General features: G+C 43.0%; 2 protein-coding genes across 4 annotated transcripts; one reads left to right on the forward strand and one right to left on the reverse strand.

Moving 5' to 3' along the window:
- Positions 1-604: 604 nt before the first annotated feature.
- Positions 605-5983, forward strand: LOC100277213 (uncharacterized). 3 transcript variants are annotated; one of them, XM_008672891.4, is made up of 2 exons: positions 605-1324; positions 4218-5406. In XM_008672891.4, the coding sequence occupies exon 1, from the start codon at positions 774-776 to the stop codon at positions 1314-1316; it is 543 nt and encodes a 180-aa protein (XP_008671113.1). In that variant the 5' UTR covers positions 605-773; the 3' UTR covers positions 1317-1324; positions 4218-5406. The 3 variants fall into 3 exon arrangements, with proteins under 3 accessions (XP_008671113.1, XP_008671120.1, NP_001144319.1); XM_008672898.4 differs by having other exon boundaries at positions 4248-5405; NM_001150847.2 differs by lacking the exon at positions 4218-5406 and adding an exon at positions 5414-5983 and having other exon boundaries at positions 609-1324.
- A 2607-nt stretch (positions 5984-8590) lies between these two features.
- LOC100280300 (uncharacterized) lies at positions 8591-13857 on the reverse strand. Its single transcript, NM_001153227.1, is given in 12 exon segments — positions 8591-8885; positions 8974-9326; positions 9418-9492; positions 9587-9660; positions 9842-9929; positions 10102-10253; positions 10334-10493; positions 10577-10732; positions 10814-11029; positions 11236-11496; positions 12181-12384; positions 13573-13857. Coding segments are annotated over 11 exon segments (1836 nt in total). The 5' UTR covers positions 13672-13857; the 3' UTR covers positions 8591-8885; positions 8974-8975.
- Positions 13858-17662: the final 3805 nt, after the last annotated feature.

Here is a 17662-nt window from a genome sequence, read left to right on the forward strand (position 1 = left end):
AAAAATCTGATTCTAGTTGTGAATTGTGAGAAAGCTGCTATGGGTGATAGTTATGAGAGAACTAAAAGTTGTTTGGTTGAAACATCTGTGAACTATAAATTTGATAAAACATGATGGCTTGGCAACATGGAAGGAGGAGTGTCGTCTAGCCTCTTGGACAAGTCAAGCCGACAGCATGCCATCGTTGGCAAGGAGGCAGTATGCCATGCCCATGCCACGGGGCCCTGCGCTTGCAGCACTAGGCCCAAGCATCGTGGATGTAGTCATGCCCAATTCAACACATATATAGCACCCTACATGAGTAGCGCGTATGACAGTGGCAACAACTAAAACGATAGATGTTGGACAATGAGCAACATCGAAGGATTAACGAGGAAGAGACATAATGGTTTAAGGATGACTAAGCCACGTCATTGACCTCCGAATTCAGACATACCTGAAGGGTTTCTAAATAGAAAATAAAATGATTCGATAATTAGATAAACTTTTGATTTTTTGGGATAAGAGAAGATTAACTAGAAGAATGTATAGAATTCAGATTTTTTTAGATTATGTACTCTTTTGGTAATTGAATTTTGGCTACAAGCAATTCCTTCCGAGTTCCGAACCATCCAGCGAACCTTGTAACCTTCTAGAACCCTCTATTCCCCTCCGTGTCCGATGCCTCTCATCGCCAGAAGACCTTCCCGGTACGACGCCACCGCACCACGGAATTAACACGAGCACTGCATCGGTGAATCTGCAAGCCCGCCCGCCCGTCGCTCGCCACCGCCATGTTCGGCATCGTCTTCCCGGACCACACCTTTCCCCTCGACGCCACCGCTTTCGCGCAGGTGGCGCCCAATTCCTGGGTCCTCGATCTCTCCACTCTCGCGCTCGCCGCCGCGCCGCGCTCGGCAGTCGTCTTCCTGCTCCCCGCTGCCGTGACAGCGCTGCCGCCCGGCAAGGCCGTCTCCGTCTACTTCCAGGCCGCCACCAACCGCCCCTTCGCATTCTTAGGTGCGCTCGGGCCCACGCGCCCCTCGGCCAGCTTCCCGCTTCCGGAGGCCGGCGACGAGCCGGAGCCTGCTGTGGGCCCCGCTAAACTGGGTGTCGCCGTGGAGGACGCGGCCGCGTTACCGCCGCCCCCTGACGAGCAGCGTGCCGAGCGTGTGGCGCTCCGTGTCGGCGAGAACCTGTTCAACTTCATGCAATCGTTCTGCGGTGCCGACGGCGGCAAGCTGGTAGTGCCCACGGACATCCTGGACCGGTGGTTCCGCAAGTTCCAGGAGCGAGCCAAGAAAGATCCAGCGTACCTCAAGAGCTTCGACTTTTGAGAGCAAAGGTATCACCGTCCTGGGATTCACTGATTATCTGCACTATTGGGTTCTGACTGGTGTGAACTGATTCTGTTACTGTTACAAGTCATCTTGTGTTATCGTGATAGACTATACAGTGCAGTGCTCGTTTCACTGCAGTAGGACAGAAAGCTGTCACTTAGCAGTTTCAGATGGTGATAGTTTTTTTTTTGTTTTTTTTGGCGAAGGTGATAAATACTACTGCTACAACAATAAAACTTTTTACTCCCAAACAAGTTAAGTTAGAGTATGCTAGAGTTAAAAAGCTAACTGAACCTATAAGGTTCAGACATATGGATAACTGTTTTCACAATTTAAGGTTCAGGCTTATGGATAACTGTTTTCATGTGTTTCTAACAAAGGCTAAATCTTTGGTTATATTTCATTCTTAAGTCTCTCCTTACTGTCTTCTTCCATGTCAACTCCGGTTCTCCTATTTCCCTGTTCTCATTGCTATCCATTGCTATCGTGGCGCCTCTAGAAGTCTCCGATGGACATGCCGATGTTGGACAATCTTTTCTTGATCAGTGTTACCCCTAGCCTATCACGTATATCATAATTATATTCTTTTTTCCTTCTTGTATGGTCACAAATCTAATGCAACACACACATTCCCGTAATACTTAGCTGCTAAACATGTTGTATTTTTATAGACCAACATTCTGCATCATAAGATACTTGTGGTGAGGCATCTACTTTGCTCTTGTCTTTGTTCTAGATCTTCTTTTCTTCGATGGCCTCATCTATCTGTCTTCGAAGTTGAGCAGCCTGAAGCAGTTTCTGCTTTTGTATCTTCATGTGCCTCTGGATGGCTTCCAGCCCCTTACTCTCTGCATCGACATCATCCTGAACCAGGAGCTCCGGAGCTTTTCTCTTTTCCTGCCTTCGGTTTCTAGCTTCGATCCGGTTGATGCCTTTGTTACAATCTTATTCTTTGGGGTTGTTGGCACTATTGGTTATACCAACAACTCTCTTCTTGCGTGGAGGCATGATCATGGTCGTTAATGAGTTCATCAACATGATTGATGTTTAAGATTATGAAGTTACTAGCTGAGTGTCCGTGCGTTGTAACGGGAATATATAATACAAGTATACTACGATAACTTATATACAAAATATGTGTTATACCGTTATGAGAAAATGTTTTATAATCAATTTGTGATTCTGGTCATACATAAATTTTGTTATTTTAATCTATCTGTTTCACCACTACATTGCAACCATCGGTATCATGCAGACTTTGATATATGTCATGATTTGCATGGTCTCATCATTGGAGAGCATGTTACACACATTCAGAAAGAAATTCCCCCGTACATCGTTAGTTATCAGACACGTACCACCATAAGCTTTTGCTTAAACAAAAGACAAGTGTGTGTGTTTGCGAATAGAATTAAAGGCAAGTCGACACAAAAGTTACCCCAACGGTGGCGAGGATGACGAACTGGTCATTGTTATCGGTCCTCCTCTGCGTCACCTCCTGCGTCAAGATGATGACACGGTTCTCGATATAGTAGTCGTCGAACGCGCGCGACATACCGAGTACTGATGACTCTTGGTTGAGTTGTAAAACGAAGTGCACCCTGGGCTCATCAGTAAGGTAGTACCCCTGGCCGTTGCACCACCAGATGCGCTACTCCTCTACATACATCATGTTCAACGACACTCACACAACGTCAGCAACGACCATCGGCCCAACACACAAGAATTCATGGCCGGTCAGTAGCGACTTAAGTGGCAGGTTGGGCTTCAGGTGGACGATGAGCTGGATGACGTGATGGCGTCGTCGTCGAATGCGATGCCCAGAACAACCCGAGAGTCGCCGACGTTGGCGACGACCATGAGGTCCCCTTGCTTGACGATGGACAGCGCGGAGCAACCGCGCTGCACCGCGTACAAGCGACGGCTGCGCCGGAGCTTGTCGTACATAGCGGCACATGCGGCCACGTAGGACTGTTTCTAGAGGTTGAACTGGCAGTCGCCAAGTTTCTTCTCGTCGTCAATGAGCGACCCCAACACGAGTGTCTCCTGTTAATGGTGTTTGTTCGGGGCTTTCAAGTAAGAAACATGGATTCATGTTTGGCGTTGGTATATAAAAATGGCTCACAAGTCAGACCTATGGAAAAAATATTACGAAGAATAAATGTCACGCATGCAAAAAAGGAACTTAAGTTGAAAACATTATTCAAACAAAAGAAATTGCATGCAAGGCTCTTCTTTAAATACTACTCCCTCCATCCAAAAATATAATTCAAGAATTTCGGTGATACTTATCTACTACTACGCATTGTGTAAGGGTAGCAGGTGAGCTTGGGGGATATGTAGTAGATGTGTTTCCTGTTATAGATGTAGACATAAACACGCGTGTGGTGTAGCGGTAACTACTGCTGGCATTTGCTTGAGGTCGTGAGATCGAATCCCCTTGGAGCAATGTGTATTTTTTTAATTTTAGCTAGACGTTGGTTGTACGGGGGAATGAGAATGAGAATGAGCTTTGCGGGGAAGGGGAATGAGAATGATGATATAGAATGGTGGCAGAATATGAGAATGGACTGTACGCGGGGAGGAGGGAATCGGAAAGGCAGAATAGAGAATGGTGGCAGAATACGGAATGACAGACTACTATTACAGCCTTAATAAGTAGTAGAGATATTGAAAGCTCATTGTTTTTTAAATATATGAATACGAATGGTTGTATGGTTATCTCGTCAAATCCTTCTCCGTTCCGAAGATGTTGAAGGGAGAAGGGAGGTTTAGTGTTTTGCGTGTCCGAAAAGCACATGAATCGAGTATAAGGATTAATAGACAAAATGCATAAATGAATGGCATTGTATAGATTAATTGATGACGCTGAATCAGTCTCATGTAAACAATGGCCAGGCCTAATGAACAAGTCTCTTTGGATATCAGATATCAGAGAACAGAGGGGAGAAAGATCCAAATATAGTTCAACACCATAATACTTTCGGAGGTTCTCTCAAGGAGAAGATACTGCAGGCACAAGGTTACAAATGTCTGATCCTCGTGGCGGTGGCACTGTTCATCTATTTATAGTGTCAGACTTGTATACATTCTTGTACGAAATTACAACTTTGCCCTTACTATTACATTGTAGGCTTAGCCCTTCCCTAACGAGATCATACAATTACACTATTTTACAATCCTGACGTGCCATGCACGCCTTCTCTTCCTAGAAACCTTCACCTCCCTTCTCAAGTAGTTCCAAAGGCACCGAAGCTCTGCTTCCCCTTTCTTCGGCTCCCTGTAGGCGTTGGCATTACTTCGTCGTCCGAAACTCCTTTATACATGAGAGTTTATTTTTGCTTTGATTGTGGTCCTTATCCTGAAAAAATGTCTAAACTTTGATTTTGTTAATATGAACCTTCGTCTGGAGACCTTCTCCCCAACACTTGCCGCACAGTTTATTGTCCTAATGGCTTCAGCATCTGCACTGTTTGTAATGGCTGGTCTTTACTGATGTGGACCTTAATACATGCAAAGCAAGGTTCTGCCATGAGTTCACCATGATTGTCCTTACTGAAAAGGCATAGTATTTCCCTGAATTGAGGAATGGCTAGACTAAAGTTCTGTTTCTTCCCTTTCTTTTTTATATTTTCTTTGTTGTCTGTAGTTAAACTTATTTCTTTAATATATAGTCTAGGGGCTTGCCCCTCTTGTTGTTCTTTTTTTTAAAAAAAACATATGCCTGCCATAGCTGGCACGCCTGGCAGTTGTAAACAGCCTTGTGGTCTTGTGATATGATATAATACTCCTCTTTATTTTTTTATTAATGTAAATACCGCAATAAATTTGGGGCTCTTTGCAAACTAACAGATTCCTTGTGATGAGTACTATAGTGGTTCACTGGTCTGTTATAAGCCATGCCTGTCTTTGGAACAACTATTTCCTTAGTAATTATTGTTTAGAAAACTTCTTAAAGAAAGGAAAGCACTTTCACTAGCCCAGTAATTATTGTGAACTGTCATGGTACACACCACTCCATGCCTCTTTTGTACTCAATTGATTATGGATTACTATTTGATTCATTATACTGAATGATCTCTTCTTTCTCTCAGGTCATTTTGCAGATACCATGTGGGAAGAATGTTGGATAGCAGTATAGCAGTGTTTTGTGTCTCATCTAGGCCCTCCTACATTGCACACAATGTTACGCCGTGTCTTAGGGGCTGACTGAATGAAGGTGCATATGCAGCTTCTCTATCTATTGTAGAGAAGGACAACGACACCAAAAGCGACCAGATAGGTTAGATGGTGGTGCTTCAAGTCCTTGCACCCGAATGAGAAGTCTTCTTAGAAACTTTTACAACAATACATCGGATGGTTCTGCTTCGAATGTCAGTATTTTGTGGATAATATCTGGGAATCTCAGGACTAAGATGAATGCGATTGAGTTCTTGTCGCACTCCTTTGTGAAAGAGTAGAATGAGAAACCTAGTGGATCTTAAACCCATTGATAAAAGAAAAAAAGGATAACAACTATGGTTAGGGAATAAAAGAGGGTTTGGGGATAGAGGGATAAGGCCTCACGACTTTATAAGTCGACGGATTTTCCTTTTACTAGAAATTTCATTGTTGTAGTATTGACATGTAGAATGAGACTCTCTCGAAGCATATTTTTATTTCCCTTCTTTCTGTTTGCATTTCCAGATTATAACCCCAATCCCCCTTTTTTTTGTTTGGCCTAGGTGTTATGCACTTCTTAATTTTAGTCCGTTATCCTTGCTCTCAAATAAGCCCTAATTGCAGCAACACATCTTGCTACTGAAGATCTGGGCACTCAAGTATCAAATGAAAATTAAAGAGTAACCTGAGATAGACATCCCTTCTTTTGCGATTGGTATTGACCAAGAATGCTGACTGTTGCGGATAGTAGTCTCCTTTGTGTTGCAATATCTTGCAGTGCTTAGGTCTCCACTACCCATGCTCTACTAATTATCAAAGTAAAATTCAATAACTTCATATCATGTTATTTTAGATAGCACGTATAGGTAATCATCCCGAAGGGTGTAGACCTTATAGAGATAGGCATTTCAAATGCTGCCACAAGCACGGTCTCTGGGCTATTAAATTCTATAAAAGAATTTAGTGCAGCCAATGCTTAGGACTCTATCTCCTTGTGCTCTTGATCCAAAATAATGTAATTTCATTTTTGCATGAGTTTTATTAAGTCTGAACTTAATAAATGCTATATTTATATGCAAACATAAATGAATGTGTAAATAATAGCAAGTAGAGATATGTGAATTATTAATGTAAAACAAACAATAATTCACGAACTAAAATCTGCTATATTTATAATAAAACAGATATGTCTTTACAATATATGCAGTCTAAATTACGAATTTAGACGCCTAAGGTAACTTTGAACTGAAACTATATATAAAACAGAGTCTTATACTGAGATTCAGAATTAAAAATGCTAAAACAGGTTATATTGGGCCTCTGAAAGTAGCCCAGGCGGCCTGCTAGGCTGGCCAGGCAGCGGCCTGGTGGCCTGCACGCCGGCCCAGCCTAGCTGACCGGCCTAGGCGGCCCACCAGGGAGCCAATCGGCTGTTAACAAATTGGGGCGGCTAGGGTTTCCAACCCTAACCGCCCCTGTAGCCGCCAGCCGTCACCAGGCATTTTCCTGGCCGCCGCTAGGAAGCAAGGAGCTCCCAGCCGCCGCCTTTTTTCGCCAGGCGGAGTGGCCAGCGGGCTCGCCGTGGGGGCTCTCGCCAGCGCCGAGCGCGCGCCCACTTCGGGGCCTTCCCCGCGCCCATGTCAGGCAGCAGGTGGCGCGCTCGCCTGGCCAACAGGCCGCCGCCGCCGCCTGGCTTGAGGCCGCGCGCGCCTTGCCGAAGCGCGTGGAGGCCTGCTGCCCTCGCTGGTGGCGAGCCCGCGCCGAGCGCCCTCTGGTGCCAGCCGCCGGGGCCAACGCCTGTGGCCGCGCGCGCCACGGGAGCCGCGCCGAGCGCCGCCGGTGGGCCACGCCGAGCGCCCTCGGGGTGGCCCGCGCCGAGCGCCCACGCCGGGGAGGCCCGCGCCGAGCGCCCTCGTGGGGCCCGCGCCGAGCGCCCACGCCGGTCGTGCCTCGCAGATCGCGCACGCGCCGAGGCTTGTCGCGCCGCTCCCCACCCCCTCCCCCCAAACGGCCGACGCGGCGACCGGATCGAGGGCCATTAGGCCCTCCCGTTGGAGGAGGAAGACGAGGCCATACCATTTGGGCGATGGCCAGTGAAGATAATGCGTCCACGTGGAGCATCGACGGCACGCGGGGGCTGCCCACGATGGGCAGCAATGGTCCCGACGACCACAGGCACTGGTGGAGATGGCGAACGACGAGCAACTGCCGCTGCAGTGGGCGGAGGCGGTGGTGGTGCCGCCAAATCGACATCCATGGGGGCCGATGCAGACGATCCCGCGTCAAACACCGGCGCCGGTGGCGACGGGGATGCAGTGGGGAGTCCACACTACACCACCGGCAGCGGAACCACCGTTGTCCATCCATGGAGAACGCAGAAGTGCACATTTTGCACTTGCACACGGCGTTCAGGGATCGCATGCACCGGTGAAAGCGCTGCGGCTTGACCAGCGGTGAACGCCTCCAACATCGAATCATCAACAATGTGCAGAACTTCGCGCATACGGCGTATGCGCATGGAAACGGTATGTTCCATACCTTGCTGTTGATGTGCAGATCGATCTTGTTGTTCTTGTCAAGAACAGCGTGTTCTTCTTCTTCCCCTTCTCTGATTTCTCCTTGAGATAGTGCTGATAACGTGTTGCAATATCTTGCAGTGCTCAGTGGGAAATGGAGAAAGCAAAAGAGAGAGAGACAAATGACTGGGATTGATTCTTTATTGCAGAGATACATGTATATATAGTACAGAACACAGGGTCCCAAAGGGTGCGACCCTTAGGCAATAACTGCCACACCGGTTGGGATTGATCACATGTGAAACTTTTGTAACACTTTGAACTCCAATTGCAGCAGCAAGCAACTCATCATGCTACTGAAGACGTGGGCACCTAAGTATCGAATGAAGAGTGACCTGGATATCCATGTGACGCTTTCAAAGTACCTCTATTGACAGCATGTGTGAACTGAGATCCAACATGCAAGACACTCTTTGTTCTGACAAAAAGATGGGTGTTAGATTCCCATATAGCACACGCCAGCTGTGATCCAAACGACCAGTACAAGACAAGATGCTGTAGCTGTAACCTTGAAGGCTGAACTGCTACGTCATTGACAAAAAAAAATCACCCTTTCTTCACATGCAAAACATACAGACTTAACACGAAACAAATACATTGCACACTTGGGCATTGCATCCTTCCTAACCAAACGACTTACAACTTAAATTTGGAAGTACAGCAGAACCATGAATGTTAGATATTATATCTACAAGCAATCGCATCTAAACTTGTCACAACCTGTTGTTACCAATCAGCAATGTTAACAGCTGCCACACACACACACACACAATGGTCCGATCTTGAGGCTATCCACCCTTCTCACCAAGAAGTCTCCTCCCTAACCAACCTGAAACAGCCACGGTTAAAAACCAGGATCAGCACAGCTTCAAGGACAAATCTTGGAAACCACCGCAATGAAATCCTGAAAATCTCACACTTAGTGCAAAAACAATGGCGAATCAGGTTCCGAGCCACTGATGGATGCGAAGGATGACATGCTATCCTCCTTGGAACCAACTGAGAAGTTCAGTGGTGCAGCTGTCAGGCGCCTGTTCTCCTTGAAGTAGTTGTTGTACCGGCCAGAATACGAGCGTGGGGTCAGAAGCTCTGGGGTGGCACTGCCAGCTGAAACTCGGCGTGGCACCGGAGTCATGAATCCAGCGCCATTTGCGTTTGGATGGTGGTTGCTGGTCCTCCTATTGAAGCTGCTTGTCTTTCTAGGACTAGGTTTGGACCCGAAAATCAACTCCTTCTCCTTAAGCAATAAACTGTGCAGCTTCCTCTGATCCTGTAATGAAGATTTAGTCAGCAATTATAGGTGCAAGAGCTCTTTTCTTGAGGCTGCAGTACCAAAAAAAAGTATGGGTATTAATCTATACCCGGCTGCGTCTCTTCTCTTCCTCCCTTTGTGCCCTTCTGAGTTTTTGCTCTTCCAAAATGGCAACCAAACGAATCTTCACATGCAAATTCAATATTCCTCGTTATATATAGAACAGAAATATTCAGCCTGATTTGTGATTAATATGACCAATTCGCTCTGCGACTTACCCCATCATATAAAAATGGCACATTTCTTTCATCCTCCCATGCAAAAGTTTTGGCTATCAAGCTGTCAATCATAGCTGCAAAAAAAAGTTTATATCGCAAAAGGCAAGCAGGTTGAGTTAGAAGTGCATCAGCTAATTGGCACCAATAATGTTATACGTCAATTTGCTAGATTTGGATCGCATTGGCACTGACTAGTAGCACCAGCATGCTCAACTGAAGTTGATATTGTTAGCGTCTGGGGAAATGAAGACTCACTTGGAATCTTTTGGACAGTTATCCTTGCCTTCTCTGCACGCTTAAGATTCAAGTGGGCACCCCTGCCAGCACTATACCTATTATCATCCTGCAGAAGGATCCAAGTAAACATTTAATATGTCATTAACAATATAAATTATAGCCGACAAGCACATTATATGCTGTTAGGCAATATGAATGCTCAATACTAACATGGCAATAAAGGAAAAGGCTGAAACCATATTTGAAATATAATCTTTTAACAAAGAAAAGAATCCTACTTGGTTATATTCCTCAAGCCAAGTCTCTTCATCACAAGCTGATAGCCATTTATCCACTCTCTCCATGATATCTTTCCTCGTTAAGGACTCTTCATTTGCTTTTGTTATTTGCACTTCAATGCTGGAAAGGAGTTCGCAAGGATCCACTAAACCTGCATGTGGAGTATTCTTAGATTACTCAAAAATTGACCCATCGGCAATTTTCAATTTTATGCCATCTCAGCACACATACCGGAATCAATCAGCGCGGTGATCTTCTCTGGTGCTGTGCTCATATCAGGCTCCATGTGTGCATTTCTACAGATGCCTTCTAGTTCTAACCTTTTCTTGAGAACAAGCTCCTTCATTCTACTAGTTTTTTGTACAGTTAGCTTTTCGACTTCCTCTTCAGTCTGAAGAATTCAATACAAATAATGCTACTGAGAATCAAACCATCTTGTCAATAAACAATTAAAGTAACAAATAGTTGCCGTACCTTCTGAATTGTCTCCAATGACAGAATGCCTGGAGAATTGATCTCTTCCTCAGTAGATCCAAGAATAGCAGCTACTTCAGAGAAGTGTATCCTCTCTTTCTCAGTTGACTCCATCAGATTCCATAACTTGTGAAGTTTTTCTACAGTCTCTTGCAACTGAACACATTGACCAAATCGTTAGAGAAGCCAACATAACAAAAATGATCTACCAACGCCAGTTCTACTACAAGGAATCACCTTTAAAACTCTTGTCTTCTTTTCTGCTTTGAGCTTCAGGATAGTCTGAGTAAGACCTTCAAGAGTGCTATCACTAATATTTGTTGAATTTTCAGAGTTGGATCCATGCAAACTCGGGTGGACCTCTTTTACAGTCTTTGGAAAATCCATCCCAAGCACTGCACATAGGCTGTGCACTTCATCCACATATATAAAAACCTTCTGAAGACGATCGGACTAAAGAAAAAGGAAAGGAGAGAGTTATTTTTCTTCGGCAAATATAGCATAGCCAAGAAATATATTGCCTACAGTAGAACAATTTTGATGCTCCAAAGTATGCGGGAGCCTCCGGCACTATGTCTGCCCTTTAATCTATATCTATCTAAAAAAATCAATCAAAGCAACTTCCACAAATAAATATTTTAAGCTAATATCATCATTACCTTCTCCTTCTGTAGATTACGCAGTTGCATTTGAAGATCAGAAATTCTTCTGGTCGATAAGTCATGGTCATCGTTAAGTTGTTTGATGGAACCATCACTGTCCTGATAATTGTGATCAGAAATTTGTGCTTTTATCTTCTCGATTTGACATTGCACATTTGAGATTTGTTTGACTCTGTCTTGTTTCTTTACTCTAAGATCTTCCAAAAGAGGTGCCACTGCAGCAAGTTGATCTTTCAACGATGTGTGCTTTTCATCCACCTACAAATGAAATATCTCTCATGACAAGAAAGAAATGGAACACGCTGGTTTACTTCAGACTATACAATGATCTCAGCTGCCTGATTTTTGACTCGGGCATTTAACATATATGACATTAGCAACTAGGATGAATAAAAACATATATGACATTCCATAAGAAAAGTACTTCTTTTAGCAGTATCTAATGCATGTGTGTCAGAAGATCCCACATCATTGTTTCATAGTACAGCTTTTGGGCCTGAAAAAATAATATATATGCACCATCCAGGTAGTTTTAAATTATACGAAAACATCATATTCATGTATTCCTCAACTGACGGCAGGGTTTACAATTGTAATCAACAAAAAATTGATTACACGGACCAATTTTCGTACTATTTTCCACTGTACCCATCTGACATGACTATGCAACAACTGAATGACTCAGCTGCCGATGTCACCATTCACTATGCTGTCTTTTCATCATTAACTAAAAAAGACAGCCAACCAGCAGAATATCAAATATTCTACACAAGGTGCTGCATGACATCAACAAATGATTTCATTACTTGGTGTAAACAATGCACTTTCCAACGCACCTTCCAATATACTCAGCTTGATAGGCGAAACAAAACTGAGAACCACATGATACACGATAACATATTGAGGTTGAAAAGCTAAAATACAAAGTATGACAAAATATACCGTAAATCGTGGGCCATTTTCCCCGATAGAAGCAACTAGAGCTTTAAGCTCTGCTTCTTTGGCCATCAGTGACTGACGGAGCTGGGCTCTCTCAGCATTGGCACTATCAACCTTTCTACGGTACACACGCATGCACTCTGTTTCCAGTTCAAGGAACATGCGATCTTTATCTTGTTCACGCTCCCCAATCTCTGTCCATATTTGCTGAAACAAAGTTCACTTGTCAGATGTTCAGACATGACAAAGTAATGTACAAAACAAAGATACAAACTTTACAAACTAGAAAATCTCTGTAAGCACCTGAACACTATTTTTAATCACCACATGCAACTTTACAGAATGCAGTTATGTTTTTCTTTTAAAATGGAGTTTACAGTGATTGTACATGGGAAAGTCGTGGATAATTCCTTGTTGTTAGAAATAATGCTAGTATGCTACCCAGTAACTCATGAAATGGGACACGGCAAGCAACCAAATGACGTGCGTACTTGTGAATCAATGAACAAACAGACTGATCACACGAACCCAAAAAAACAGTTAAGGCTATAGAGCATACAACAAACATCAACGAGATAAAATGGAAATGTGACTTGGCATACAATAAACATCAGTATATGTAGAAGTTCTTTTCTATCTTAATTGAAAGGCAAAGGTCCTGCCACTTACCGTAAAAAACAGAGATGGGGGGTTGTTAAATTTTCAGTTCCCTAGTTATTATTTCCCCCGCATTGAGGAATCAGAGAGCTACATTATCAGAACTACTAGCTCATTCGTTACAAATCCAATTTTGAGCATATCTAGTGCTACTGTGCTAGTTATGAAAATAAATATCAGCATAACATTGCATATTCTTCTTTCTCGTGCTATGTCAGCCAGTGGATACTAGTACCAAGCGCCCCTAATTATACCATTAAAGGGTTACAGTATCGATCCTATTTCGAGCCTTCTTGTCCTCCAAATCCATTCGCCCTTCGAACAATTATAATCAGCGGAGAGAAGTAAACACATGTATCCCCCTTTGCTTCTTAAAAAAATATAGAGAACAAGACGACACACACTCAATGGTTGAGCCATTAAAGCTCAAATGATAAAAGCCACAAGCAGCAGAATCAACAGATTTCCAGCTGCTCTTTCAAAAATCGTAGCACCTCTTCAAAGGCTCGTGTCTTGAAAATTGATGGACACGTCAGAATCTCGAAATGACGAGAAAAACTGAAACTTTGTTCTTGTGAGAGAAAAAACAACCCGCAAATTCCTCAGAAGCAAGGAAGCACTCCATTATTCCTGAATCCTTGATTCAGACAATTACCAAATGTTCCGAAGGAACAAGAAAATCAAGGACACGGCGAACAAACAACCAAAGCACATTCCCTTCTCGGGGGAGAAACGCACCTCAAGCTCGCGCAGCAGCGCGCCGCATGGCGTGTCGAAGCTGACGCTGGCCCGCAGAGCCTTGTCCATGCCATACCCGGCCACGACCATCTCGCCCATATCTCTCCTGCTTCTTTCTCTCCCGCCCAGGGAGAGAGAAGAAGCAACTGGAAACAAAGCAAGCACCTTTCTAGTGTCCCTCGCTTTCTTCCTCCTCTCGCCCCTCCCTGTCCTTGCTTCTTGCTCTTGTACCAATGGCAAGGACTCCCAACTCCAACACCGCTTGACAACCACCCTGGTTCCAGAGAGGGAGGGGAAGAGAGAGGCAGATAGACCGGCAGCGGTGGTTGCCTGGTTATATATGGATCTCACTCGGAGTAAAATTGGGCAACGGAAGGGGATGGAGGTGAAACGGGCGATTGGGCGAGGTAGGAGACGAGGAGAGGACTTGTTTGTGAATAGCCAACAATTATTGGGTTGCTTTTGGCTGCAATGAGCCAATGAGAGGTACGGACGAAGTAACCAACAAAAGCAAAACTGCTTGTTCTCGATGCGGTTTTGGGAACTGGTTGCCACAAGATTTGCCTTTTTCTGCTTGGGTTTTCAGGAGTGTTTTGTCATCAGTATGTGGTGACAAGATCTGAAGTCTTGTGAGTATATACGCAGGGCACTGTGCTATGTTTTGTCTTTTACCGATTACTGTTCTGTTGTACTGCTGTAATTTTTTCAGTTTTCTGTGTTTTTTTCTGCAAAAAATAACTGATTTCTGTAAAACAAGAGTATTTCTATTTTTACTCTCTAAATTATCATTTAAAGAGTCATTTACATAAAAATTGTCTTCTATATCTTTTTAATATCCAACAACCTTTTTATATTTTATTTGCATTCTAGAGAGCTATTCGCGAGAAACTCGGAATAGAAAATGACTATATTTATATAGCCATTTAGATAATTATTGGAGAATATTTTTTATAAAAATCTCTATTTATATAGATTAGAAAGAATATAGACTCTTGGAGTGCTCTACGTCTCTATTTTGGTAGAGCTCTAGATCTAAAATGAATCTAGAAAATAGATTTTTTTAGAGCTGGTCACCTATAGCTATAGCTATAGAAAATTCTAGATTTAGAACTGCAAATCTGTTCCGGTTGTGTTTATCAGAGATCTAGCTCTAAGAAACTATAATTTTTTTTACATATTTGAATTACTTTAATTTGGTCTATAAACTATAGCCTCGAGCTAGAATTGTACCAAATTGGTTCTAAAGTTACATGACCCATTCTTATTTATATTTTAGATTAAATAAAAACAAACCATTTTAATTAGTCTAAAAACTACACAGCCAGCATATAGCTTGGAGTTACGTTACAATATACGTACCGTCAGTTCTAGAGAAGGTAAGGTATCTACCACTCCATGAGATCAGTGAATTTTTCGTTGGGCTTCAAATTTATGCCAAATAGTGTCCAACCAAACACAGCTAGTACTTTAGATGGACCACTATGTTGCATCTTACACTTGAAGCTACAACTAGGATCAGTGGTCCAGCATCGCATCTCGTGTGCGCAATCTGAACCGTCCAAGTTTATCGACCTAATCACCTCGCTTCATCGTAAACCAGATCTGCAATGCAGCAATCACAGTGAGTACTAAATGAAGGGTGCTCTTTTTTTTCATCAGGCTCACAGTTCCTACGTACCGAGACCGTTAGGCAATAATCACATCACATATATATATATATATATATGCAGATAAAGAGTTGACTGGAAAACTGCTTGTGTTCTTGAGAGTTTACTACTCCATGCGACCCTGTGACTACTAGTAAGAATTCTGAACCTAAGAGATCCACATGCACAGTATGAAGATTAAGCAGCGCCCATGTGATGATGAGGTCAACCTCAATAGATTAGGAAAAGCTTTTGAGTTCAAAAGTTTAAAGGTGGCTTAAGTAATGCAGCAGTGGATCCAGATTCCTGAGCACTTCTACTTCCATTCCTTCCTCTTTCCAGTCTCCTCGTCCTCACAGCGAAGTGCACATTTTTTTTTTTTGATAATGGAAACATGAGTTCCGGCTTTAGCATGGTAATGCGTACAGCCAACACAAGACAATTATTACATCCGAGAAACGTTGCATAGATAATGAAACTAACTTAAAGAAGCAAAATCACTAGAATGTAGGTAACTCTAGGCATCCTCAATTCTTGCATTTGAGCGCCATCCATGATTTGCAAAGACTTTCATCGCCACCACTTCCAACGCTTGACAGACATCGAGGATTTGTTGATGTGATTCCTCCTTCTGTAGAAGTCTCCAGAATCTGAACCAGTAAGTACCTCTGAAAATGACCTGCAGAATTGATGGTATTGGTTTATGATTAAAAGCAACTTCATTTCGACTAAGCCAAATAGACCAAAATAAAGCTGAGATTCCAGAGAGTAATATTTTTTTGTATCCTGGACTCATATTGCTTCCCCAAGACCCAATAACGTGATTAATGCTAACGGGCCTGTCTATTTTTAAGGCATAGTAAATTAATCTCCAAATGTTGCTGGCCATATAGCAGTCAAAAAAGAGATGATGAATACTCTCATTTTGGTTGCAAAAGCTACAAGACAAGCTGCCATTCCAGCGTCTTTTGGCTAGGTTATCTTTAGTAAGGATCGCTCCCCGACATAAATTCCACAAAAAAACTTTTATTTTCAAGGGGAGCTTAAGTTTCCAGAGCTTTTTATTCCGTTCGTCGTTGGGATTATTCATCAAACAATGGTACATAGATTGGACTGAGAAAATTCCATTCTTATGACTATCCCAAACAAATTTGTCGCTTGACGGATTCAAAGTAACATTAGATAATAAGATTAACATGTTGTGCCATTCCATCAATTTAATCCCCCTAATTGTTCGACGAAAAGATAAATTAAGATTCGTAGCTGAAAAAACGTCTACCACTAATGCTGATTTATTCCGCACTATATTAAATAGATTCGGAAATTGCTCACAAAGAGGTCGACTGGTTAACCATTTATCCTTCCAAAATCTGATAGTTTGACCATTCCTCGCTTCGAAGCGTCCCCATCTGAGAAATTGATCCTTAGTATTCATTAGACCTGACCAGAAATGGGAATCACCCGGTCTTTTAGATATTTGAGTAAGGGATTTAACTCTTAGGTGTTTATTTTTAAGTAATTGTTGCCACATCCCATCCTCATTGAATAATTTGAAGAGCCATTTGCTGAGTAAGCTGATGTTTTTAACAGCCAGATTAGAGACTCCTAAACCACCTATCGCTTTGGGTTGACAAACAACATTCCATTTAGCAAGCCTATACTTTCTTTTACTGACACCTCCCTGCCAGAAGAATCTGGAACGGATCGCATCCAATTTCTTCAAGATGCCTGCCGGAATCTCGAAGAAAGACAACATAAATATAGGAAGACTACTCAACACAGAATTGAGTAGGACCAGTCGACCACCTGAAGATAGAAATTTGGCCTTCCAAGTACTAAGTCTCCTTTCAAACCGATCAATCACACCTTGCCAGTCACTATTTCTCAATCTTCTATGAGTCATAGGAATCCCGAGATATTTGAAAGGCATTGCCCCAATTCCACACCCGAATAAGTGAGAGTATTGCACTTCATATTCCTTCGCCAACCCATAGCAGAATAACTCACTTTTATGAAAATTTATTTTTAGTCCTGACATTTGCTCAAACAGTGTCAAAAGAAGTTTGACGTTCCGAGCATGTCCCAGATTATGGTCTAAGAAAACCACCGTATCATCAGCATACTGAAGTATAGACAATCCCTCCGGAATCAAATGCGGGACAATTCCTTTGAACAGATTCACCTCTTTCGCTCTTGCAAATAGAATTGCTAACATATCTACAACAATATTGAATAATATTGGCGATAAAGGGTCCCCTTGACGAAGGCCCTTGAAAGTACTAAAAAATGGACCTCGTCCATCGTTCACTTTAACTCTAACATGACCTCCTGAGACTATTGAATGGATCCAAGCACACCAGGAAGGGGAGAAACCCTTCATACGCAACGCTTGCTGGAGAAACTCCCATTTGACTTTATCATATGCCTTCTCAAAGTCTAATTTA

The sequence above is a fragment of the Zea mays genome, chromosome 1 (genome assembly GCF_902167145.1).
Source record: "Zea mays cultivar B73 chromosome 1, Zm-B73-REFERENCE-NAM-5.0, whole genome shotgun sequence".
In the NCBI taxonomy this organism is placed as follows: domain Eukaryota; kingdom Viridiplantae; phylum Streptophyta; class Magnoliopsida; order Poales; family Poaceae; genus Zea; species Zea mays.

Coding starts and splice junctions, on each gene's coding strand:
- LOC100277213 (XM_008672891.4), top strand. CDS start 774: ATGTTCGGCATCGTCTTCCCGGACCACACCTTTCCCCTCGACGCCACC.